The sequence below is a fragment of the Myiozetetes cayanensis genome, unplaced genomic scaffold (assembly GCF_022539395.1).
Source record: "Myiozetetes cayanensis isolate MyiCay16 unplaced genomic scaffold, myiCay2020 scf6-25, whole genome shotgun sequence".
Taxonomy (NCBI): domain Eukaryota; kingdom Metazoa; phylum Chordata; class Aves; order Passeriformes; family Tyrannidae; genus Myiozetetes; species Myiozetetes cayanensis.
In genome coordinates this window covers 13,374,791-13,402,450 of record NW_026087853.1, presented here as the reverse complement: position 1 = coordinate 13,402,450, position 27,660 = coordinate 13,374,791, and the positions used below count along the sequence as shown (strand labels likewise).

The window sequence follows — 27,660 nt, the reverse complement described above, 5'->3', positions numbered from 1 at the left end:
CTCATTTTTGCTGTATTGCCTAGGAATGGGAAATAGCATTGTCTTGATCTCGGAGTCAGAAGTTGATCTTGATTTTACGTTTCAAAATCAGATTCAAGATAAAAAAATACCAAGATTAATTCTTCCCAGAGATCGTACAAAATACCATGTTTTATAAGTCCTCTAAGGAAGAGGAAACATTTATCTTTCTAGGAGATTGTAACATTGATATGTTAATGAAAAATGTCTTCCTGCGAGGCACTTTTTATATTCTTGAAACTTTTTTTTAAAATTCAAGGGAGAAAAGCTTAATGTTTACTCATAATAATTAGTGTATAAACTCACAGAAACTGATGATATTAGGAAGAATGAAATTACTGTGTCGTTACATCACATTTGTTTTGGCTCAGGAACAGAAAGGAGTATGTATATGAATTAGACATTCTCCTTTCTCTCTTTGACAGATGTTCAACAAGCAAACAGAAATAAGAGACTTCAGTTGACCAAACTGATCCTGGTAAACAGGGTTACTGTGAATACAAAACTACTTTGCAGCTAAATCTGGGAGTTTGATTCTTACTTTATTGCACTAGAAGTTTCATGTTCAGATATTTACTAAAATCAGATTAGTTTCTTCTTTTTTTAGTATATAGATCATGTAAACTGTATTCACATGTGCTGTAAAATGACCATGGGCACGTATATCTTAAGTAGAAGATCAAGATGAGAAATGGGTTTTGAAAATTGGATTTGAATCAGCACAGTCATCTGGTCTATCAGATGAGGATAACCACTCCTCCTGGTTTTGTGTCATCTGCATACTAACTGAGGGTGCACTGTGTCCCATCATCCAGGTCATTAATGAAAACATTGAACTGTTACACCCCGGTAGACCCATGAGGTAAACCACCTGTGGCTGGCTTCCTTGCCACTCACCACAACCCATTAGGCTCAATAGTTTGTTCAGTTTTCAGTCTACATAATTTTCCATTTCTCTAGCTTGTACTTAATCAATTTGTTTATGGGGGTATAAGAGGACACAATGTCAAAAGCCTCGCTAAATAAGTTAAACAACTTCCATCATCTCAGCCAGTCATCATGTTGTAGAAGGCTGTAAAGTTGGCTGATCAGGCATGATTTCCCCTTCTTAAATCCAGGCTGACTACTCCCAGGCATTTTTTTTGTCCTCCATGTGTTTGTAAATGGTTTCTAGGAGGATTTGCTTCAGCTTCAAGGCAGTCCCAAATATCATGTGGACTTCATTTTATTAAGATAGAAGAAAAAGGTAAAGCCAAATGCAGGGGCTAGAGGGAGAGGGTTAGTACTATCCTTGTGCTTGAGAAGTGTTTTAAGGAGTGCCCTTCAATGGGTCTTGCAGTTAGACCAGCTCTGGTACTGCTGGCCAGCAGCGAGCAGCTGGTGTTGCAGAGGTAGTAAGTATGAGGACAGAAGTGTTCAGGCACGAGAATTTTCCTCCCTGCTTGAGGATTCCCAGCACTGGAAAGTCACTGGGATCTCCTGTAGGATGAACTCAGAAGATGAGTCTTGAAGTTTTATATTTAAATGGTATTGGGTATGTGGATTTTGCTAGCACAGAAGAGGTTGAGCTAAATTGCTTCTAAGTATAGGGCTCCGTTGTGTTCTTCTGTAGTTAGCGCTGTTCGTAAAGGAATAGCATGTTCATTACACTGAGCTTACTGTGACTGAATAAAAGATTTAGCATTGATTTTAACTTGTTTATTAGTACAAAATGTCTACATCTGAGCATTTAGCAATAATTCACTATCATTCTGAAGTCTTTAATATTTAAAGAAAATCTATGGTGCAGCTCTTCTGGTAGAAATAGAAGAAAAATCTTCTGCAGTTGGAAAGTTACAGACTGTGTAGGTGTTGAAATGCCTCCTGCTTCACATTCTTAATTGGCAGCAAGCCAGATACTAAGAATTTCTGGTTTAAAGGGAAATGCTTCCCTTTTCTTTACATTTTGATGAATAAAGGCAGCATTTTGTTTGCATTTTTTAGCAGTTAGGATTTCTTCCATCTTGATACAAAATGAATAAAGTTATCAGTTAAATAGCTCCTCCAAGTTACATTGAACTTTTGCATGATTACACAAAGATAGGTATACCTTTCAAGTTGTGTCATAAGAAGTTGTGGGCCTCATGCCCTCTGTGACCCTTTTCCACTCTGGGTGCTCTGGATTTCTCAGTTCTGCTTTAAAGCTTCATATCAATTAGCATATGATACTCAGAGAAATTTTCCATGAACATGAAAGACTGCAAAATTCATGGCTTTAAATTAGTTAATAAAATGACTTTGAATAATGCAAAAATATTGCAAGTTGTAAATATATCAGTTATTAATTATTAAGTTCATTTTCAGTAGTTGACAGAATACTGTCCTTTCACTGAGTTTAGATATTACTGGGAGAAGGTTTTTTATTGAGAGTGCTTATACGTGTTTAGCAATCAAGATTACAGGGATGCTGATATGAAAATCAGTCTGAAAGTCTAAACTCTTATCCATTCTTACTGGTTTTGAATGGCATTAAAATGTGCTTTGGTGTAGCTTTGCCCTGTCAAAACTTGTCAACATTTACAAAAAACAGTTAAATATATAGAGTGATGTATATAGTAACTAACCAGAAAATTGGTCCGTAATTCTTTTTAAGAAAATCACGTCAGCTTAATTTTACATAAGTAGGTAGTCTTAACAGAGGATTAAAACATGGAAAAAGTACTGAAGTGTTTTCTGTTGGAATACCCACTGTATTAAAAACTACAGTGTTGGATTAGCAATTTTGTATATTCCTAAAGTAAGATAAATACTGAGAGAAAACATAACCCATATTCAGAAATACAGGAAATGGTCATGGTTTTTATACTTGACTGTCAAGCCTTTTTCTCTTCCCCTTGAAATGATATATCTGAAATTTGTCTTGTTTTGAGCCAGATTTTTTAATTTATATTTTTGTTACTACACTCTGATACTGTGAATTGCAGTGTAATTTTTTTTCCGTCTATGTTGAACTCCATCTCCAGCTGTAATTTTTGTTTGCTCTTTATTGTTGTAAATGTATAGGCACAATAAAGTGTCTGCTCTAGGAATGATTTCCAGATTTTGCTTCGTGGGTCAGAATGTTGCAGCCTCGATGACAACAATGTGTGATAACCTCAGTGTTCACAACTTTCTGCTCACTTGCTACCCATCTTAGAATTTTGGATAAGTCTTCTATCTGCATTCTTATCTGTCTAATACTTAAGATGTATATGATCCAAAAGAAAGAAAAGGCAGAAATACTGGTTCCTTGCATTCATGGTGTGTAGCATTTTTATAGAACAGTTATTACCATTACTAAGTGTTGTAGTGGGTTTGACCCTAAGATTAGTTCAGTTGGTTCGACAAATGTGTTAATGATGCCAAGGTTCTGGGTTTGGTCCACGTATGGGCCATTCACTAAAGAACTGGACTTCATGATCCGTGTGGATCCCTTCCAACTCAGAATATTCTGTTGATTCTTGATTGCTCTGGGAAGTAGGAATGTTTTATTTTGTCCCAAATTAATTATGTTAGCTGCTGTAATCAGACGAGCTTTTGTAAAGATGTTAATTCGAGTTCAGTTTAGATGTAGGAAAAGGTTCTTCACTGGAACAAGCTCCTCAGGGTGGAGGAATGGATCATGGCGGTCACACAGGTAGTCATAGCACCTGTCAGAGTTTGAGGTTCTTGACAATGCGTTTAGTCATTTACTTTTAGGTGGTCCTGTGAGGTGCAGGGGCCGGATTTGATCCTTACAGGTCTTTTCCAACATGATATATTCTATGATTCTAATACATCACTATGTGAAAAATCAGTGGAACTACTTGCAGTGGTGAATCTGAGCATAAACATGAGCGCCTGTAGGACTAAGGCGTGTAATGTGTGTCTGTGAGTAGGAGCCAGCATTTACTTACAGCACAGCTATGCAGAGGAGAGCTAGTTTTTGTGTCACGTGATAAAGGGAAACAGGCACTGTCCATCTCATCTATTTAGGCTGAGATAAATTGCTTGCTGTTGAGTCTTATTTCTCTCCACTGATTATAAAGGATTAGAGACAGACATGCACAATCTAAGATGAAGTTAATTCCATCACGTATGCTTTAGTCACATACTTTGAGATTACAGACACTTTGTGTCATTCTGTACAAAAAATACCAAAAAAAAAAAAAAAAAAAGAAAAAGAAAAGACATATCTACTATAGCAAGATTGACTCTTTCTGGAGGGTAAAGGTTTTGTTGGGGAAGAGGTTTTCCTGTGTTAGTGCCTATATACAGAGTGATAGTTTGTAAGTGGTGAGTTAGGTAATTACACCTGTGTGCAGAATGGAAACCCAAAACATAAGTGAACTGGGGGAAGGTGTGACTTTCCACCTTGCCAAGAGGATTTAGATTCCTGAATTCCTGACATCAAACCTCTACCTAATCTTCCAGAATGTACTGCCTTCTAATGTGGAAAATTATCTTTGCAAGGGTAGTGAAGAATGCTTTCTTTCAAAAATTTTTACACTTAAATTGAAGTTTGATAGATACGATTAAGTTAATATTGATGATACCTAATTGCAGTTTGAAAATATGGAGTGCAAAGAAAAAAAAATCTTTCTAGTAATATATTACAATATTTTGTTTGGGGTATTTTAGTCTCTGTAGATTTTAACCAAAGATTTTACTTTTGTTTCTGGCTTATTATACAAACATATCCTTATTTTTAGAAGCATATGTGCATATATTTAACAAAATAGATCTAAATTGACCTGCTTAACTGTACCTGTAATTTCATTTGAGCTTCTGAAAGACATGAGTGTTGAGGACAATGTGGAGCATTAATGGAATGTGTAAAGATCTTTTCAGCTCTAAATGCTGCAGAAAGGCTTTACACCTTAACTGTTAATTCTCTAATGTACTTTAGAGACAGAACAAAACTGGAAGATAGTTGTGCAGCTCTCCTGTTCTGTGACCAATTTATGTATCTAGTCCTTTCCAGAGGTCATATGTTTCACTAAGGAAAAAAAAAAAAGGAAAAGGATGTGTTGATGTTTAGTTTTAATTTTAATTTTGTCATCCAGACCATTTCTGTTTCTGATTCTCTTCTAGAAGTTTATCCACTTGAGTTATCTTTGTTTTCATCTCATGCTTTTTCTTCATTGCTACCTACCACTTCCTTCCTATTCTGCTTTTTTTCTTTTCCTTTTTCAATTGTAGGATACCATTGAGAGAAACAGGATGGGGAGAAAGGTGGAAGAGCTGTAATCTAACCGAGTTTTTGCATCCTTTAATCATGATTGTCAGTATGCATCTGATTATATATCTGACTGTTTTCCCTACAAAAAGGAAAAAAATGTTAGATTTCTGTTAAAATGTTGGACATCATGTAGCTTTCATGTATATCTTCTATTTGTCCGTTTCCTATGGTTTATCTCTTGTATTGCTATAATACAAAAACTTCCATGAAACCACTGCCTTGAACATCCAGTTTGAAAAGATCTTTTGAAAGTTTAATGTTTTTCTCCAAATCTAAACTAAAAATTAAAACATTCCATGTAAGAAATTATATATAACAGCTTTTATGGTTGTTATTTTTTAATGCTGTCTTCTACAACATATTGCATTAAAAAAAAATTCCTCTCTTTACTTGAATGACAAAACTGAGTAGTGTTGGTTTGTTCTTGTTGTTTTTTTGTTTGTTTGTTGGTTTTTTTTTTTTAGATGAAAGCTGTGAGTTTGTAATCATGATACAGAATAATGTATCGTGTGTATTTGTTTTTTTAAGTTCTGGTCAGGATATCCAAGGAACAAGTGTGGTGGCAAATCTTCCGGTCTTGATGCGACAGAATCCTGCTGAAACACTTCGTCGGGTATTACCAAAAATCAGAGTAAGTTTTGTGAAATGAGGTTTGAATGTATCTTTTTCTGCAAGTATAGGTATTTTAACAATGGCAAAAAAAAAAAATCCCACTTTTATTTCAAACTCACTCTTTAGGAGGGCTATGTCCAGTAGGTCTTCCACATTAATTCACTGAATTTATGAAGTATTAACAGGTATTACATTTAAAAAAAAAAAGTCACAACTGGAAAAACCCTAAAACTAATACTATTTATGTGTTCTAAAGATTTAACAGTATTTTGACAGCTTTTTGAGGATTCTTTTTGAGGAGCATCTAATCATAATGGGTCATTTTGATCTTCTCAATCTCCTTCCATCCAAATATTGAGATTTTCATGCTGCTGTCCAGAAGAGTGTAGTTTGCTTTTAGCTGTCTGTGAAATGTCATACACTACCCTACCCGCATTTTTAGTTCGTTGTGGTAGATGCATGCTGACCATGTAATGTTATGCAGTAATTTTATATATGGATATGTTTATGTAAAGAATACTTGGGTTGTTCAACCTGGAGAAGAGAAGGCTCTGGGTAGACCTTATTGCGACCTTTCAATACTTAAAACAGGCTTATAGGAAAGATGAGAACAAACTCTTTAGCCTGTTGAGGGTAATGGATATAACTAAAGGGTAGATTCAGATTAGATCTAAGGAAGAGATTGAGAATGGCATGAGAATGGCAAAACACTGGAACAGGTTGCCCAGAGAAGTTGTGGATGCCGCATCCCTGGAAGTGTTCAAGGTCAGACTCTGAGCAGTCTGGTCTGGTGGAAGGTGTCCCTGCTCATTGCTGCAGGGGACTGGACTAGATGACGCTTCCAACCCAAATCATTCTATGATTCTGCGATTTTGAGGAACATACAGATCTCTTATGTATTTCTACTCTGCCCTAGATATGAACGCTTGGCTAGAAGAAATGTAAAAGTTCGTTTAAGGTGTGGTTTAAGGAGCAGCTTCAGCCAAATAAGAACAAACTGCATCACAAATACTAATGCAAAGCTTAATAACTCTATTTGAGGCTGTAGTAGGAATTATGACTTTGATTACGTTAGCCAGCCTGTTAGACTGGTTTTCAGTCATTTTAAAGGCTACCAGCTGGGTGGAAAAATACATTTGTTTTAGCTATCAAAATATCTCAAAGTTGGTACACAGCAAATATCTGAGTTGTTTTTGTTTATTTTTTATGTGATTAAATCAAAGTTTTGATTTACAACAGTCTCTAACTTGGTCTTGTGCAATTGATGACTTTGATATAAACACAGTTCTAATTTATACAAATTTTCAGCTGAAGGAGCACTATGTTTGTTAGCAGTTATTTCAGTATTTTCAAAGCATTGAGTTATGTTAGTAATTTTATGGACAGCCTCAGTTTCCTTGTTCCCCATGTATTTTTAGAGATACATTTGACACTTTCAGTAGTGTGAGTCAGTCATGATTTTACCAGGACACTTTTTGAATTTATTGGGGTTTTTTCCCATATAATTCTAAATCTCTCCCTTTTTAACACAATTTGCCAATAGGAATGCTATTTTCTTGTTGGAAGCAACTAATGCTTAACAAGAATATTTAGATCACTTGAGACAAGAAACATTTAAGTAGTTACTGACTCAAGCTAAAAGATTGATAATCTAAAATACATTGAAATTAAATGTAGAGTTATTTTAAGAGTCTGTGTTGTCCTTTCTATCTCAAGAACTTTAGGGTTGAGAAGAAATTTTCTGTAGTAGCTGCTGTGAGTTTTTTTGCTGTATCTGTATCAAATTCTCATTGCCAGGTATAAGAAAGCATGTATTAGTAGGAAAAGTGAGATGACTGACTCACGTGCTTATGTTATATAGTTTTCTATCTGCTGAGGAGATGTTTACTAAGTAGTGAAGTGGACCCATGCAAAAATTATTCTTGTTTGTTTCACTGAATTGTCATTATGTTTCATTGTTTTCTTTGCTGAAGTTTTCAAAAATTAATTACTACTTCTGTTGAAAACCTATGTGGATGTGTATCTCTGAGTTTGTTTTTGCTTTTTTTTTTAAAGGCAGGTACCATAACATTATATTAATAAAAGAATTTAAAATAGAGTCATATTATGAAAAATTACTTGGTATGTTTCTTACTGTCTGGGGAATTGGTCTTAAACTGAATCCTCCCTCTGTCTCCTAATGTTAAGGAAGAGGCTACTCAAGGGACAATTCAGTATTTGTGAAAAATTAATTTAATGAGTCATATCCTGCACATTGTTATGAATTGATTGACTGAAAGATGAGGAACAAATATTTTTGTAGTCCTTACCATGATTACTTAGCAAATATTCTTCTGTAGGTTATTTAAATACAAGCCCTGCTGCAGGGAGGACTTAGGTTCTGTGTGGTAGATGTACTTCACAAAGTTCTGTGCACCAATACATGCTGGGTATCACCCAGGTGAAAAGCTGCTTTGCAGAAGAGCACGTGTTGGTCACCAAGCTGAACATGAGCCAGCAATGTTCCCCTGCAGCAGAGCATCCTGGGCTGCATTAGACAGGACATTGCAAACAGTTCAGAGGTGATCCCTCCCCTCTACTCCACTTCCTACTCTACTCCACCTGTAGCACTTACCCAGTTTTGGGCTCCTCATAACAAGAGAGGGCTGGAACTGTTCAGAAGACCCTTGCAGAAGAAAGGCTTGGAGAGGATCTTATCAACATATGCAAATAAATGAAAAAGTCAGGCTCTTTGCAGTGGTACCCAGTGACAGGACCAGAGGCAGTGGGCTCAAATAGAAACACAGGAGGTTCCTTCTGAGTATCAGAAAACACTTTTTTACTATGAGGGTGACCAAGCACTGGCACAAGTTGCCCAGAGATGTTACTGTCTCCCTCCCTGGAGGTATTCAAAAGCAGTCTGGTCATGCCCTAGCTCTAGGTGGCCCTGCTCAAGCATAGGGATCAGACAAAGTGACCTCCAGAGAGCCCTTCAGTCTCAAGCGTTCTGTGAATACCAGACATCATCTCTAAACTTCATATTATCTTCTGAAACTTCTATGATCCCAGGGAGACTCTTATTTCTTAAGGGGAACTAGTCCAATTTTTTTCTGATTATTTAAATTCAGCAAATAGTTAAGAAATAACTCTCTTTAGAACTAAGGACTAGTAAAGACAGATTGTTTAGAAAACATTGAAGTGCTTTCTATTTATGTTCTGTGCTATAAGATGCAGATCGATACGCATTTTGTTTAAATATATATGTGTTTAAAAATGCTTTGAGAAGAATGACTTGAAGTTGCAAAGTACTTGGAAACCCTTCAATTTACATGAAGTATGTGCAGTTACTGCCACATTATTCTGACACAGGTAATGCAATCTTTCCTAAACCAACCTCACTGACTTCAGGAGAAGTTGGTTTGGTTTTTTTATGTTTAACATATTGAATCCATTTTTGCCTCTGGTGTTTCTACTTTGAGAGCAGATTTCATCCTGAAATGAAGGAGAAATAAGAAACACTGGGGATTTTTTTACTCTTATTTTTCAGGGTGTAGAGAAGTGCTGGTTTTGGCCTGTCTTCAATAAAAAGTCTATTATGGGAATACAGTTTTTGATTCTAGTCTTGTATTTTTTTTATATAGGGAGAGAGGAAAAATTTAGAAGTGTGATCATTATCATGAACGGGGCCAAGGGCCTGGAAAATATTTGTGCAGTGGGAGTTGGATCTCAGTGTGATCTTAGATCAGGTAGTACTTAATTGCTTTGTAAAAGTATCTTCCTGTATAATATTAAAGAACATTCAACTGAAAATAGTATGTGAAGAAAGAAGCATTAGGAATTGAAGACAGAAATGTTAGAAATGAAGCAGACAACTTTAATAATAAATGCAATCAATCTTTGAGTAAATTACTGAGAAAAGTAGTGTGGTTTTCATCTTACAGTGTCATTTAAACCCAAACTGGATGCCCTCCTAGATGATAAATTAAATGAAACCTAAGTTAATGGGCTCCAGGCAGGGGTAAAAGAGTAAAATGTAATGAGGTCAGTCTAAATCTAAGCATTCCTTTCAGGTTTAAACTTTATAAATGGAAACTTTCTGATATGTGTTAAGTTTTTTTCTGTAGCGATGCTTTTATAAAGCCAGTTTTTCAATGGTGTTCTGTTATCTAATATTTATTTAATCTGTAATAGAAGTGCAGTTCTGCAGCCATGTGCACTGCACTTTTAACTGCAAAACAGTATTGGCATCATTAAGTTGATATATTTTTTTTCTTATCCTTGTTTTTGTTGGAGGAATTTTCCTGACCATTAAATGGAAACTTTAATAGTCTATAAAGGCATAATTGAACTCAACTGTGATTAGAGTCTTCAAATGTAATCTGGCATTGCAGGGAAATAAGCTGATTTAAATTACTGCACTTGGTTCCACTTCTTAAGACAGGGAAAAATGATTTGTGAATTCATATTGGCACATGAAAAATGAATTGTTCAGTAGTTTCAGAGGGCTGTTTATTTGAAAGTATTGTCACCATATATATTGCATAAGGAAACCAATGTACTTATTCAGGATACTTGCAGAAACTCAAAGCAAAAATAAATACTGTTTTTATTGGAGCTGAGAATAATGCAGAGGAAGGAAGAAATAAATTTTCTAGCTAGATACATTACAAATTTGTATTTCATTCATGAGACATTGATAAACCTGGTTGCTTCCATAAATATAGGAATGTGTATATGCAATTGCTTATTATTTGTAAAATCTAATTAAATTAAAATTACATCAAAGACGCTTTATTTATTTAACATATTTTTTAGATCTGAGATGAGCAAAATCAGTATGTCAATAAATATGACATAAGTAGTGATTGAATTAGGTGTCAGTATTTTGGGTATGCTAACAAAACAAATACCCTGTATATAATGTAGATGTTAAAGTAGAAATGAGATTATGAAATATTTTTCTTAAGTTCTGTTAAAATGAAGTGACATCCTTGTATGGGTTCTTTTGTATAGAGAACCCCACTCTGGATTTCTGCATGCACCTCCTCATGAACTTTGGAAGTTATTGAAATGCAGATTTAGGGAAAGCTTAGATATTCTTATCAACTTCTCTTCCTACACCAAATGGCTCTTTTCAAATGATGTTAGTAGTATTTCCCTCCTTTCTATCCTTGGGCTCTGCAACCAGAAGTGGTGGAGGGAGACTACAGGTGTCTATCTGACTAATAAGAGATTTTTTTCAAATGCAACAAACTATGGTATTCTTGTTGTAGTATATACATCAAGCTTCATTCAATGTTGTCTGATTAATTTCAAACTCATTTTCACAGTTACTTATTTTCCCAATCTGTCCGTCTCCTCTTGAAGTTTTTCTTTTCCTGTAATTGGTTTTATAGTTTAAGAAGAGGTGGAGTGATTTTCATCCTTTGTTATACCTAACATTGGTCTTAAGGTCCATTCTCATTGTATCCTTTTATTTCTGTAATTTCCATTATTTCTGTGTCTTTTAGTCTTAAAGGAAAATTTCTGTCATATCAACACAATTACTAAAATGGTTTGACTATGTTCCTGCTTGCAGCATTCTTTCAAGAGAATTCTATTGTTGCAGGACAGAATGTGCATTTGAACTAGTGGTGAATTTCCTTTTTTTACAATTAATGGAATAAACCAGGCTTTCTAAATTTTGCAAGTTTTGATGCCTGAGTTTAAGTTGTGGACATTGGAACAGTCAAGAACATGCTGATACCTAAAATTCCGTTAAATATACTTGTCTCAATAAGATAGGAAAAGCATTTTTCCTGCAGTGAAAATCTGTGGAGTATCCATGTATAGAAAAATACGTTACCTTCTAAATAAATAGATTTATGTTAATTAAATCTAAGTTATCCAACTTAAGTGAAAATGGAAAGAGGAGACCCATACATTTTGAGAATGCAGAACTGTGCAGTTCTGAGTGCAGACATCAATGCAGACAGGTGTGTAAGCAATCTAGAAATTTACATTTCAATGTCTCCCGAGGTCCATGAGGAGGCACATCCAGAGAATGTGTTCTCACACATGACTATCCAGAGTTGTGTGGATCTGTGGAGGAGACTATTTGGAAACTTTGTTTGTTGGTAAGTAACCCTGTTTGTGTTGCGCACAAAGCAAATACATACATAAAACTGAATTCAGAGAATCATAGAATCATTTAGGTTGGAAACAATCTTTAAGTTCATCAAGTCCAACTCTTAGCCTGGCACTGCTCCATTATTTTCTGGTCTCTGTTAGCATCTGCTGGGCGTAGATAGTGCTTTTGATTATCTTGGGGATGTTTTTTTGAACAAGTGTGAGACAGAATCCCAGAACAGTATGGACAGATATTCTGATCCCAAAAATATTCAAAATGCAAAATTGGTAGGTGTCCTTATTCTTTCTTGGCTGTGGATGTAATACCAATGGAGGAACAAGGACAGAGGTAGGCTGTGGAAATAAGAGGGTGGTCTCCATGGCTATTGAATGCAGATATTTTATAACACTTGCTGGTAACAGCTCAGTGCTGTTTCTTTTTTTCATTTAGGGGAGGAATGACACAGGGAATCCTTTTAGAAATAAATGTGACCATAAACTGAGACAGGTCTTGAGAGATAAGTAATGGTTCTCCTTGAAATCAGATAGACTAATAATTGTGCATTTTCACATACAAACTAGTTGACACTTGTGGAATGAAAGCTTCTCATTTTTTACCAAATCTACTAAAAATTTCTCCGTTGTTCTTTACAAACCATTTTCTCAGCAAATTTCCTCTGCTATTTAATACCTAGAATCATAGAAACATTAAAGTTGGAGAAATCCCAAGATCATTGAGTCCAGCTGTTTACCCAGTACCACCATGTCCACCATTGAACCGTGTCCCCAGGTTCCATATCCACATGCCTTCTGAATACTTCCAGGAATGGTGACTCCACCACTTCCCTGGCCAGCCTGTTCCAATGTCTGAACACCCTTTCATTGAAGAAAGCCACTTTCCAACCACTCTACCCTAACCTTTACTGCTGCACGAGGTTGATGTGACCCAAGCGCAGGACCCAGCACTGCCTTGTTGAACCTCATACAATTGGCCTTGGCCCGTCAGTCCATCCTGTGCAGATCCCTCTGCAGAGCCTTCCTACCCTCCAGCAGATCAACACTCCCACCCAACCCCGTGTCATCTGCAGACTGACTGACCCTAGTCCTGGTCATCAGTAAAGGCATTAAACAGGACTGTTTCCAGTATTGAGCCCTGAGGAACCACTTGTGACTGGCTGCAAGCTGGATCTAACTCCATTCACCACCACTCTTGGGACCCAGCCATCCAGCCAGTTTTCAACCCAGCAAACAGTGCACCTGTCCAATCCATAAGCATCCATACACTTAGGTGCATAATGAATACTTTTGTAATCTGATCTAGGCTTATTTTTATTTTAAATTAAAAGAACAGATTATTTTTTATTTTTGGCAAGTGATCTGAGAATGCACTGTTCATCTCAAGCCCTTCAAAAAAGAAACAAAAACCATAAATATAACATGTTATGTAAGAAGTATGGGCTTTAAACTCTTACAAAAAGTTTGGAGTGACTTGTGAATGAGTGTAATACTTTAGTGGTAGAATAATGAACTCTTTATTTTCTCATGAAATAGATACATTTAGAGAAGTAAACGGAATGTTCACCTAGCTGATAGATATTTACAATTACTACTACTTACAATGAATGCTGTGTCATAGATTGCATCATGGAAGTTCTGTGCATAAATCTGAAATTTAAAATACAAATAATCTTTTTGTTTAATTCAACAAAATTAATAATATTTCATCCCCTTATTATCTTTGTTTAACTTTCAGATTGATTATTTTAAAGACAGCCTAATTAATTATATTCTTGTATGTTAAAGCTTAGAAATATTGAGTTAGCTAGATAAATATTCTACTCCATCTTGCCTTATTCTTAGGACTATATATATGTGCTTTTTAATTTACATTCCATGTTAGTTGTCAAGGGATGAAATTTAGGTTGCCTTCTGCTATTTTAGTATCTCTCACTGAATGAACGAAGTACTTCTTTTTAATTCATGTGCATAAACAGCGAAAGTGCAATTGTTGGCTGGTCTGTTTTTACCTCTCATTCTGAAAAGTTGAACAATCCACACATACACATTGATGAAACTGGAAGTCACAAAAAATATTTAAATAAAATATTATAATTAACTTTTATTCATGCTGTAATATAAGAAAATCTAATATCTGCAAGAAACTGCTGTTAAGAGAAGAAATAATTTTACAGAGAATTCTGTAGTTTACCCAACTTGTTGCACATTAATTCTAAAAGTGAATGCAAAAATTTGTGTGTTCTTTCAGTACATTTCTGCCTCATGCTTTATACTGATATAATTTGTAATTATACAGGAGGTTCTGCATGTTGCAGGAGTGGAAATGCAGTTAACAGCTGCTGTTTCATTTTTGACTGTTCTGCAAGAGGAGTCGGTGTCCATTCATACATACTCCCACTCCTTCCTACACATCATTCTCCAGAACCTGGAACACAGAGATGCAGGTCAGAGCTGTACGGCTACTCTGCTGACTGATGACTTCTATATGTTTTGTTTCCTTAGGGACCATACAATACTGGGTAAAGCAGTGAGTGCAGTCACTGTGACTTTGTATCTAAACTTGCATGAGTGAAATATTTTTGCATGCTGACCACTTCCATAATAATATTTAAATGTAATTCTGATTGAAGTAAGAACAACTCCACTTTGACTGAAGGACTTAATCCCGAAGTTTTTACTGGCTTGGAGTTTCTCTTGAAGTACCAAAATTTTGTGGCTGAAAAGTTGGAGGGAGGATGGTTGGCATTTCTTCTTTGTTGATTAGTTTTTCTTAATTTCTAGAATACAAAGAAAAAAAAAGACATTTTGTAAAACTAGAAAGTTTCAGTGGACATAAGGAAAGAAAATGCTTCTAAATGAGGGAAATTAGCTTTAGAAAACAAACAGGAGCATTATTAATTTTATACAGGAATTTAAAAGGTACAAGAAATGGGGACAGAATTTGCTTCTCACCTATCCTACTTCTTGGCTTGAAGCTTTAGACATTAATTTAGTGACTTCTAGGTACATAGCTCCTTGAAGAGATGTCTGTGAGAAGTTAGAACAAATTTTGTAAAACTGATGTCTATTTTGTTGCATGTACAATGTAACATGGGTTATATAAATTATAACCATTTCTTTTGAACAGGTGTCAGCAATGCATGGTTAGAAACTCTTCTTGCTGTAATAGAAGCTTTACCAAAAGAAACTGTCAGGCACGAGGTAATAATAATCTCTCACTTATGCTAACAAAAAGTAAGATTAAGATTGAAAGATTGTATTTCCCTGCACATTTTATTCACTTCTGTAAGATTTGTGGCACTTCTGTACCTGGCAAAATGAACATACTGTAAGAGAGGAATATTCTAGAATGTGATAGAGGATCTGTGGCTGTGATTTGAGTCATAAAATGCTGTTTGTGCCAATATAGGCATTTAATATTCTATAGTAGCACTGAATATTGAAATCAGGTTTCCAGTAGACTATTAATGTACATGGGCATCATTGCTGTTAGTATTAATTAATTCCATGAGAAGGTTAATGACATCTGGGATATGTTTTCCTAGCTTTTTTTAAGAAGAGGAATACTTTATTTATGCTCACAATTCTTTTGTTCATGTTTCTTTTTTTTTTTTTTTCCACATAGATCCTGAATCCACTTGTTTCCAAAGCACAGCTTTCTCCATCAGTTCAGTCCCGTTTAGTTAGTTGTAAAATCATGGGAAAAGTAGCTAACAAATTTGAAGTCCATATGTAAGTAAACTGAAAATATCTTTTCATTCCATAGTATAAACCAGTATTCTTTGTTAATGGACAAAAATTACTGCAAGAAAAGTAGACTTGTTGCAAAAATGAAACGATTTCTTCTTATAGATCCATTTATCTGGATATTAATTATTAATAAAAAATGTTCATTTTGTAACAAGCATATTCAGAGATGCTTATGTTCATCAATTCATAACTTCAGTTTGTATGTTCTCTCACAGGTTTGAATGGATATGCTTTTCATGCCATTCTTTCATATAATTTTTCTTACTAGAAAATACGCCAAACAGTGGATTTCTCTGCAATTTTCAGGGACAAAACACAACTTCATTACCTTAGAGTTTCTTGTCATAAACAAAAGAATTCTGTTCCTTTCTTTTTATTATCTAACCAAATTTAATATATGGAATTTTTGTTTTCTATCCCACTTATATGGAGATATATTCAGGAACCACTGTTGTTCCCTTATAGTATCAAGCCCTCAGATTCAGTGTCTGTGATTTTAGAGAGTGGAGGAGAAGAGGGAAGCAATGATAAAAGTAAATCTGACTAACCTACCTGCCCGAAGCAGTTGGTACAGTATGGAAGTTGGTATGGTACATTCCTTGGACAGTTTATCCCTGGACACTAGGGCCACTTCACCCAATGTGTTTCCAGGAGGTTGGCCACATCTGATTTGGAATTACAAAAGAAATCCACTGAGGGCTGCTAAATGCACAGAAACAGTGTCTAGCTGAGAAAGTCTTCTCTAATAATGATTTTGATCTGCCCCAAAATTTAAGAATTCAGCATAATAGAAATGAAGAACAACAGGATGATGTGACCAGAAATTTAGGAATAAATTTATTTACAATATGGTTTTTTTCTTCAATAAAAAAGAACTAGAAGGAACCAAAAGGAAGCTATCTGCATCGTCATCTGCTGTTTACACTGTGCTTTTTGGACATGAAAATGTTAATGAGCATGGTAGAGTAGTGTTTTTTTGACAAGGTTATCAAAGTCTTCAAAGTCTTTATATTCTGAATTTGTAGAATTCTGTCAGAATAGCGGTCCCATTTATTTATTTGAAGTTACATTCTTGTGAAAATAAGTGACTTTGCAGGTAGCTTGGAATCTTATGTGAGAATATAGTAGTATTAAGTAGTAGCTGTAATAATCATACTTTCTTTTGTTGTGTTTCTTTAATATGATTCCTTGCTGTTCAGAAGTAGGAAACCCCTCGTTTCAGTGAACAGATAATAGCTCCTTTTCTGCTCAGCAGCTACGTGTTAAAAAGATGGCTGAAAATTTTCTGGGACACATTGTTCATCTGGTAGAGAGCTCTGAGTGCAGTTCAGAAGGCTGAAAAGAGACATCAGTCCCCAGGTTTACAGTGTGGCAGACTAAGATTTGTGACACACTCTCGTTCCCCTCGCAGGAAGGCTCTTGGTACAGGCCCAGGAGACATACCTGTCCTCGGGAGTAGACAATATATAAGCATATCTTCACTTTCTTCTTCAGAATGGCATGATTTTTCCTTGTAAAATTTATACTATAATTAAAAACTTTTCATTTATATTTCATGCTAATCCCAGGTTATTTTACAAAGTATTGAGAAAGTCCTGACCTTGTCAAATAACATCAGTTTTTCTACCCTCTGTTCCAGAGTTCCAACAGCTAATTACAGATGCTGGTTTGTGGTTTTTTTTAAGTAGCCCTTACTTCAGAGTATTCTAAAATGCCAAACTTCCAAGAATTTGTACAATTTTTGAAACTTGAGGCCAAACTTTTTTATAAGAAGTAAATTAATTTTCACTGGAATGAGTGGAGACTTTGCAGGCTGGCTTGAACATTTGCTTGTCTGTGACTGCATATTATTTCTCATGAGTTTTGCAACAGCATAAGGATTTATATAGAGATATTTTAAGAATACTCATTACAGCATCTTGGGCAATGAGAGGAAACACAATGGCTGATAATGCCAAGTTGTAGTATGTGTTTTTACTTAAATAGAAATCAAAATTTTTATTTTATATTTGCCATTGATTTAACATGAATACTTGATCTACTTGCACAAAGGCATTGCAGTACTCAAGCTTTTAATCTTAAATTCTTTTTCTCCTTTCTTCTCAATTACCTCTTTGGTGATACCTGCATACCAAAGATGAGGTATTACAGACATTTAATTGGGATTTTCACTTCCCTTTATGTAATTCCTTTTATTCTTTCAGTGGCTATTCAAAAATTCTAATGAAGATGGTTATTAATTGAGGACATCTCTAAGCCTGCCTACTATTTTTGTAGTTTAAAAAAAATTAGTAGATGAAACATGACAAAATTATAATGACAGTAAATAGTCCTTTTCCTGTTTCTTTATAGCATATGTTTGTGTCCAATGTACAGTATTCTTTTATAATTGCAAATTCTCAGAAATATGATTTACCATGTGTGATAAATTTTTTTAAAGTTACTATTACAAGTAGTGTATGAGTAAAATTTGAGCACTACTGAGTGGATTTTACATATTCTTGTTCTGTATATTAATTAAAATGTTCACATTTTTAGTATTAAAAGAGAGGTTCTTCCGTTGGTGAAATCACTGTGCCAGGATGTGGAATATGAAGTTAGAACTTGCATGTGTCGGCAACTGGAACATGTGGCTCGAGGAATCGGGTGAGTGCAATTTGCCAAACTGAGTCTAAATGCAAAATCTTTCTCTAAAATATTTAATGGGAACCTAAATCTCCTTTTAAAATTGCTGAATTCATGCATACTGACTATTGAATTTGGAGTGCACAGATGTGCTCTTAGGGGTTGGCTGTTGGCAGTTGACTCTTTTCCACGTTTAGATTTTTCTTTTACAGTAAAATTGCTGAACCATAAAACTGACAGTTTTTTGTAAAGAATGACTTCATCTATAGCTTCTTGAAATCATCTCAGTTATCCATGGATGGTATTTGCCTTATTTAAAAATGGAAGAGGTTTATGGCAAGTGTTAGCAGTTTATAATAATTACTGTGCAGTTTTTTGAGAAAAGATGCTAAATTGCTTTTGTAAGCAAATTTCAGTTCAGTATCAACTTTTACTCTAAGCTTGAAGGCCTTCAATATTCATGTGTAGGAATGGAAGTATGGAGTTTTTATTTTAATAAAGAAGTTATGTTAATAATGAACATGTTAACTACCCACACAGGATTGGTCTCTTAGTGAAAAAATATTTAAAAGTTGGAGGTCTGTGCACCTGTTACTGTGTCAGGGAGTAAAAAAAGCTGTAACTTCTCCCACAGACTTGAAGAAGTTATCAAGTAAGGTTCTCTACCCTGTGTTAGACAGTAGGCATAGTAATCTATGAGGTCTATAAAGGGCTAATGACCTTTAGTGACCCTCTGTTTATTAAAATTGTAAATCTGTGAGCAAGTTCAAGGAGGAGGCTGAAACTGAAATGTAATTTAAAAGATAAGTATGTACTTCAGTCTGTTAGTACAGGTGTTTGTCAAAAGGATTCCTTTCTGTAGCTGTGGAATGATTTATTTTTTAATGGAGAATTATATTGTGGTTTAGATTCTGAGTTATTAAAAAAAAAAACACACACCAAAAAAAACCCCTAAAACAAACCACCAGATATTCCTGAAGCAATGTGATTTACCTCTCAGCCATGGACTACTGGAAAAATGTATGTTTGGACTGTTTTAGCTTACTCAGTTATAGGGAATTCACAGCAAGAACTAAGCACTACTGTCATGTACTTAATTGGACTTTGTTTTATTAAGGTCATGCAGGTTAGTAATGTCTAGATTCCTAGAAAAACTTGGGTTTATTGTTTACAAAATAATCTTATATGTATGCTTTAGGCACTTCTGCAAGCTCCTTGTCCTGCAGAAGTTCAGAGGATGTGTTATGACTCATCTCAGTAATGTTGCTCATTTGTTTTTGTACTTATTCTCTTTTATATCAAAATGTAGTTTAGCATGATAAATCATTCTAACATTTGCCGCACTGAATGGCTTTGAATATAAAAGAACTTGTGATTATAGAAAAGAAAGGTAGTATTTGTCAATATTGTTGATATTTGTAAAACAGGGAATTTAACATGCCTTTTACTAAACTGAATTACTGAATAATTTGAACTTGCACTGGTTTTTACGGTATGCATGGGTCTCATGTATCTTTATGTATCACAAAATTGAATTCTGTTTAATGGGACAGTAAAGATGAGAGAAAGAGAGGGTTCTGTTTATTTTCGGGGAGTACCCTGGTGTTTTTATTCCATAACTACTGAGTTTTGAAGGGCAAGATAGTTCTACCTGTCGTATTAATTGGAGGATTTTTGATACCATGAAAATGGAAATCCACAGAAACATGTTTGCAATTTTTTAAAAATCTATTTCCCCTCTCCCTGCTATTTCTGAGTTTTAATTTAGGGTGTAGTCCTACACTTTTCTCCTGTGACCATTCTTAGGCTGTATGTTTTTGTCTAGGTCAGTCACCTTCGTTCCTCTCTTACTAATTTGTTCTTCTTCAATCCCATGAGATTTTTTTGATGTCTTATTTGAGATGCTGTCTCCATTTATGTATGTGTAAAAATAATGACTAAATGTTATTAATAATAATATTAATAATAACTGAATTTGTATTATTTTCCTCAGTCCTTCTTCAACTGCAGTTTAAGTTCAACATATGCTAAGCAATGTTAAAGAAGAAGCAAAAAAGATGTTTTCATATATAACAAGGTGGCTATGTCTTATACTAAGTGGCCATATTGGAACCAAAATTTTCTTAAATTTGTTTAGTGTCTTTACAGTCAACTAAATTTCATTTATTTTATGTGGGAGATGAAAGTTTTAAAACAAGATAGGTGTTAAGCAGTGGTAAAGGACAGTATTACTGCTAATTTACCCCATTTTAGAGTGGTGGGTTTGATAGGGCTAAATACTTTGTTATCAATTAGTGGTCTGTCCTGTGTATTTTATTTTGATTCTTTCCTCACCAGCTTTTATTTTTAGCATGAATGTCTTTGTATAGACTGTTCTCTCTCTGAGGTTTTTACCTAATCCCTTCCCGATGCTTTAGATGCTTTAATCTCATAAGAAATTGTGAACATGGAGTATTTTCAGTATGAAAGCTATTTCAGTGTTTCATATTGAGGATGAATAGGTAGTACGTAAATAAAGAAAATTAACTAAACAGAAATGAGTATTGTTTAGGTAAATGTTGAAGGTATAATGTGACAACAGTCCAAATGCTTATTTTTACTAGTTAATGATATTACCACTAAATGATACATCATTTTATTGTAATTTTATTTGAATGTTTAATCATTTGTTTCAAAGAATACTGTTAAGCTACTGCTTGATTTGCTTGTAATAATAGTAAACTCTGTAAGGTGCAAATCACTTTGGTGCTGATTATAAACATTTGAATACATATAAGTATTATTGTTCATATTGACTTACAAAAGGGACAGCTATTACTACTTTAATCTGATTGGAAGGAATTTTTAATTCAGCATCCTGGAGGTTGTGATCAATTCAGTATTAAAAACTGTGATTAATAGATTGAAATGACAGTCTAAACCTTGCCTACTCAGTTGCTCAGAGTGTCATACGTAGTTTCGTTTTTGTCATCTTGGTTAATGCTCATGTAGTACAACTTTGTCAGAGTGTTTCCCTGTAGTTTTATGTCTTGGGCAGTACAAATGTTGAGAGCCAGATCCCTTGGTATTAGAAGTTGCTGAGGTCCCATTCTTGAGGTGTGATGCTTCAGGTCCTTTCACTAATTGAAAAGCAAAATCTATGAGAGTAGGACAAGATGGCCTTCTTACCTCAAATGCAGACAAACACTGGAACTAGACTACTATAAATTAAAAAATGAGCATGACAGAAAAAGCCCCAGTGAAAATAGTGGATATGTCTTCTTAGTTCTTGATAGTAGGGCTGGAGAAAAGGTTTTTCTAATTTCTTAAAGCAGCCAAGAATCAGTTATACACTGGGACATGGAAAATTACATTTCTTAGTAACTTTTACAGAAGCTATACTTTTGCTCCAAGAAGCAAATCTCTTTTCATCTTCTTAATGCCAGGAACAAATTTTTCTGTGTCAAGAGTATTTCACTCCTCCTTCGTGACCTCTCTGATTAAGTTTTGATTTCTAAGACAGTCCCTAATACAACAATCTGCTGCCCCTTCACTGATTCCGGTTCACAGGACTGTCACACACACAGGCAATACCAGTAATTACCAAGGCAAATAAAGGCAAGCAGAACCCTTTCTCATCTTTGAAGTACAAGATTTCCAGACACTTTAATCCAACATGGCTCATACTTAATAATTTTTGGTATTGAGCATATTTGATCAGAAGAGTTTTCTTAGTGAAGTAGCTGTGCTCCTTTAATTTTTTTTTCAGACTACATTTTCTCTCATTTATTTTGAGCTAATTTGAATGCTTTCTTAGTGGAAAAGTTTTGCATGTTGAATTTGCAGGTTTCTTTGGCTGGCAAAGAAAAAAGTCCTGAGATTGACTAGAGGTTTTTATATAATTTTCTTTTCCTTAGAACTTTGTCAGTTTTTTCTTCTTGACTCTCCAAAAAAATAGCTAAATAAGTATTTCAAGAAAGAATTCTGTTTTTATGTAGAGTATTATTTCATTGTAAGTTTTCTTTTGACTGCTTGCCTCACGTTGCAGGACAGAACTAACAAAAACTGTGGTGCTTCCTGAATTAGTAGAACTGGCAAGAGATGAGGGCAGCAGTGTCCGCCTTGCAGCTTTTGAGACATTAGTGAATCTGCTTGATATGTTTGATGCAGGTAAGAATTTAATTTAGGCTCACTAGCTAAATTCTTAGTGCTTTAGTGCATCTTATAATTGTATTTAAATGCATTTTGTTCTGTGTTCTTCAGACATTTCTGATTTGATTTTTTAAATTGTTTTATCCTTTATATATCCTTATTTTTCATGTTTTGCAGTGCTTTATACATAGAAAATTTTAAGGGAGGTGAACCATTTGTTAATAAAATCAGTTATCGTATTCCAAGTTTCTAATGTAATGTGGCTAAATGGACTGAGTAAAATTACTATATAAATTAAAGGAATATTGGTTACTAGTATTTATTAATTTAATTAATTTAATGCTATCAATACACAATACAAAATGTTAGCTCAAAAAATATTTACTGTATGGGAACTTGGTATGAATTACTACAATACATTGTTGCATTTAAGCCATATGAAGGAGTAGAAAAAGAAAAAATAAGACGGTTTTGGGGAGAATACCATAAATGGACTCTCAGCAGTTAGTGTTTATATCAGTAAGTATGATAGTAGGCTAATTTTCAAATAATTGAGCCTTTGGGTTGATGCTGTCAAGTCTGTGCTTCTCTTCACACCTCTCAGTCTTCACTCCTCCTCCCCCACCCCCGACTGCTGTAACTGCTGCTCTGAGCTATTGTAAAAAGCTTAGAGAAAGCAATCAGGGGTTATTTACAGGTTTTTAAGGAATGTGTTTCTAGAAGTTCAGGTTGTGAGGGTTTTGCTTTCATGGCTGAACTAGAAAAAGAACATTTTTGAAGGTAGATGACCCCAAAATTATATCCTAGCGTTTCTTTGCCACATTATCAAAATATTTCTTCTGCTTTGTTCAGCCATAATTATTTGATGAATTGTGTTATTGATATATCATTAAAAAATCCTAATCCCTTTAAAACTTGAACATTTTAATACAATTATTTTATTTAAGTCAGAATGCATAAATTTCTTAACTTATTACATAACTTCAGTCTCTGTGCTCTTTTATAAGTGTTGACAAATGGATAACTCTGAAAATTTCTTCTGTTTTTCAGATGACAGGAGTCAAACTGTTCTCCCATTAGTGAAATCGTTCTGTGAAAAATCCTTCAAAGCAGATGAATCTATCCTAGTTTCTTTATCTTTCCATTTAGGGAAACTGTGTAATGGATTATATGGTATGATTTAATTTCTTTTTTAAAAAAATCTTAAAAATGGGAGAATATTGGAGTATTTGAACCCTTTGAAAAATATCCATATTTGAGTGTATCCAATGAAATGGTAGTTAGTAAGGGAAATATGGAAGTAAAAGTTTGACATCATCTGTTGCCTTAATACTGGATTTTGGAAATTTCCTCTTTGTGTGATCAACTGCTTATTGTTTGTTGTTAATTTTGTTTTATTTACACAGGGTCAGAGATGGAAACATGGTGGTTTATGTTTATTGGTTTGACTGATTTATTTCGGTACTCTGGAGCTTATGATTTGAATGACTGAATTTTTGAAAATAGAAACCTTTGAAAACAGTACTATGTTAACTTTGTGTGTTCACTTGATTTCCTTTTTAAGACACAGTACAAACTGTGGCCCATAAGGAGCTTCAGGGAAGAAAGGAGACCTAATGGCATCTGGATTTCCCAGCTGCAGCTGAGGCTAAATCTGAGGCTAAATCTGCACCCATAATTTTTGTGCCCATAATTTGTGCTCAGATTTTCACTTGGACACAGCAGATCTTTCCTTGATAATTCCTTGATAAATTCCTTGTTAATTTCCTTGATAAATGCCCACCATATTTTACATGTGGGAGGACAGCACAGCATCATGGTTTTACATTATAATTTCTCCTGAGACTCTTTAAAACCTTTGATCTTTCTTGCAGTATTTGAAATGATCCTTTGTGATCAAAAGTGACCGTTGCTTCACTACAAATTACTTGAAATGGCTGTTCCACGGTGCCAAGCTGTTATCTCCAGAAACAGAGTTAGGACAGTTCATCCTGTATTTATCATGTCTTTCCAGTCTTCTTTTCTCTGGGTTAGACAAGTTTAATTGCTGTCTCTCTTCACCTCTGAACTCTGTCTGGCAAGTTCTTATTTTTCTTGAAGTGTTATGTCTTGGGACAGCTGAACAAAGTGAAAGGGTTACTTCATGTGTCTTGCAAGATGCATTGCTATTTACATTTTTCAGTATGAAAAAATGCCTTTTTTTTTTTTTTTTTTTTTAAATCTAACTTTTCTAGTTAGTCTTTCTCTTTCCTGGCCCTATACAGGCAATGCATATCAGGCTAAGCATGGTACCTTACTGCTGTCCTAATGGAATAATGTAAGACCCTATGTCCAGTTCCTGAAGATCATTTAAAACTCTGAGTTCTGAAGAAGAAGTGGTCTCGGTCCTTGGTTGATGTTATCAGGATACAGAATAAGCAAAGTCTCTCACTCAACATCCAAAAAATCAGTGAAAATACTGAACATTACCAGACCTAGATAGACCTTTATACAGTTGCCTGTCTTATCAGTGATCTGTGGGTAACTTTCTCTTAGTTGTTTTTCCAAGCAGTTTTGGAGCACTTTTGTAGTTCTTAATCTTTCCTTCCCATTCCCTTACTTTGCTTGTGAAAAACAGGATCTTTACTACCTCTTTGGTTTCACAAGTCAGTTTGACAAGTTTGCCTTTTGCCATGTTGGCTACTGATATTTTTTTGTTAGCTTTTTGGTATTTAGAAGTAGATTTTTCGAATTTTTTTGTGTGTGTTTTCAGTTTTTTTCAGAAGTGTGAAAGTAACCTGCTTGTCTGTAATGACATGGCTTGTCCTTCCCTTCTCCAGCTATTAAATATCAGTACCACTTCAACCTTTTTCTGTTCTGTTACCTGAATTATTTAAGTTCTCAGCAGCTAGTACTTAAATACTCGTGAATGCTGGAAGGAAGCCCATATAACTCTGCACATTTTTAAAACCTCTCATGTTTTAAGGATTCACTGACCTATTCCTTCTCTACTTAAAACTTGAATCTTAGTCATAGTTATTAATTGTACAGAACTTGATGATACTAGTGGAATTTAAGAAAGAAAATAAAAGTTTTAAGCATTTCATCCTTCTTGGTACCAATCACTAATAGCTTTCTTCTCTCTCTTGAGCAGAAAGTTGAGCCTGTCCCTGATTATTCTCTTGTTACTAATACACTTGTAATTTTTTCATTTTTCTTGATAGTTGCATTCCAGTTTGTTCTGAGTACTTTGTGTACTGATTGTACTCTGCTAGGCTCCAGGTGGGGGGAGAATTGACATATTTGATAGATTTTTAAATGGGATTTGTTTGGGGACATTATTAATAGCATTTGTAATGAGGAAAGTTTGTTGTTTTGTTTTGTTTTGCTTTGTTTTTTTGAGGCATTTTTACTCCTGAACAGCACTTACGGTTTTTGGAATTTTATAAGAAACTTTCCACACTGGGTTTACAGCAGGAGAATGGACACAATGATAATCAACTACAACTTCAAACTCTGGAACAGGAAAAGAAGTATATTTCAGTGAGGAAGAACTGTGCTTACAATTTCCCAGTAAGTAACATTAAGTTAAGGTTAAATAATTTGTGTCTTGCATATAGTTTACTAAATAGGACTGCATGAGTGATAGAGAAGTTATTCCCAAATTGTTCATTATTAGCTAGGTCCTGCACAGTTCAAGTTAATGAGGTTGTCCAAAAGAGTTACCTGGAAAGATTACTCTTTGCAATGCCTCAGAAAGTTATTGGCAAGTTTTGGCTGAGCGAATGCTGTTCTAAGAGGTTACTTTGTCTTGTTATTTTCTAAACATTTTCTCCAAATTCTGAAGCACAAAGGCTTCAAGAAAATGGCTGCAAAACAGTCCCCAGTTTCAAACCACCTAGAGCTACACTTTTGCATTCGCTGTGTGTGTCTGGTCATTCCAGGGAGTTGAAGATTGAATCGGAGTGGTTGGATTCATGTTTTAGTCATGTTCAGAAAGTCTTTTCAATTTTATGTGAGGTCTTTAAATATACCAGTCATGTTTCTGTAAATCTACTTTGTATTTTGACATTCTGCATTTGTATTCAAATAAAATGTGTTTGCACTAAGAGCCGGTAGACAGCTATTTTTATTCCACCTTTTAAAGACAAGGACTCTGTGTGTAGGTAGACATCTCTTGGCTTATTTGAGCAAAACCAAGGTATATACACACACAATCATGTTGAAATTCAGATTCTTGCTTTGCTGCTTGCTAAACTGTTCTCTGTTTTTGAAGTATCCAGTTGCAGCTTTCACTAGTGTACAGAAACGTTAACAATATTTATAAAAATAAGGTTTATATCTCATGGTTTTAGTCTATGTTATAAGAAAAAAGCCTGCAACATGTCTGGAAGATAATGTAAATTCAGTTCAGTTTTCAGCTCCAGATTTCGTCTGATGCCTGTGCTTTAACAAGGACATCAAAAACTCCACACTTACTCCTTAAAATAACAACCTGTTTTCTCTCAAGTTCATCTGATAATCTCTGGTAGAGTGGTCCTTCAGCTGTATAGTTAATAAAGGACATTATCTTCCCACAGGCCATGATTGTTTTTGTGGATCCAAAGAACTTCCATTTAGAACTGTATTCTATATTCTTTTGCCTTTGTCATGACCCTGAAGTTCCTGTCAGATATACTATGGCCATAAGCTTCTTTGAGGTAAGTCTACAATGGTTCTTTGTTACCACTTAGGTGGTTTTATTTTATTTAGTTTTTAATTTAGGCTTACAGCTTACTGGTGTATGTTGGTTTTCTGTGAGGGATGTTTATGTGGAACAAATCTAAGTTAAATGCTCAATTTAATATGAAACTACTTGGAAATTTATGCAGATGTAAAAGCATATATGCTCTTATAATTCCATTCAGTTTATGTAAATTCTACTCAGTTATTTTTATAAAAGTTAAAAAATGTACAAGTGCATAGGTGATATTAGCTATGTGGGGTGGATTCCAGAAATTAGGATACTATCTCCTGAATATAGAAGCCCATACAGGAAAATCTTCAAGGTTTTCAAAGTCTTGTACTGAGAATCCTTGTGTTTCAGTCCTTGAGCTTGGCTTTTGTCCCATTTTGTTGCTGGGGAAATTGGTAAATTAAGCAGTTTGCAGAAAATATTTAAGAAACTAGTAGAGGCACAAATGGCTTTGTTTCCACTGTTG

General features: G+C 34.8%; 1 protein-coding gene across 6 annotated transcripts in view; it reads left to right on the top strand.

The window, feature by feature from the left end:
* PPP4R4 (protein phosphatase 4 regulatory subunit 4) overlaps window positions 1–27,660 on the top strand; it is a 68,594-nt gene that overhangs the window by 20,845 nt on the left and 20,089 nt on the right. For 3 of the 6 annotated variants that reach the window (XM_050337103.1, XM_050337102.1, XM_050337106.1), the window contains exons 3-11: window positions 5,786–5,888; window positions 14,271–14,418; window positions 15,102–15,175; window positions 15,600–15,706; window positions 18,263–18,370; window positions 22,377–22,498; window positions 23,531–23,653; window positions 25,863–26,032; window positions 27,040–27,159. In XM_050337103.1, coding sequence (XP_050193060.1) covers window positions 5,786–5,888; window positions 14,271–14,418; window positions 15,102–15,175; window positions 15,600–15,706; window positions 18,263–18,370; window positions 22,377–22,498; window positions 23,531–23,653; window positions 25,863–26,032; window positions 27,040–27,159 — 1,075 coding nt within the window. Of the gene's footprint in view, window positions 1–5,785; window positions 5,889–9,578; window positions 9,595–11,866; window positions 11,965–14,270; window positions 14,419–15,101; window positions 15,176–15,599; window positions 15,707–18,262; window positions 18,371–22,376; window positions 22,499–23,530; window positions 23,654–25,862; window positions 26,033–27,039; window positions 27,160–27,660 lie in introns of those variants that run through there. The other 3 variants (XM_050337105.1, XM_050337104.1, XR_007631630.1) reach the window with 3 other exon arrangements.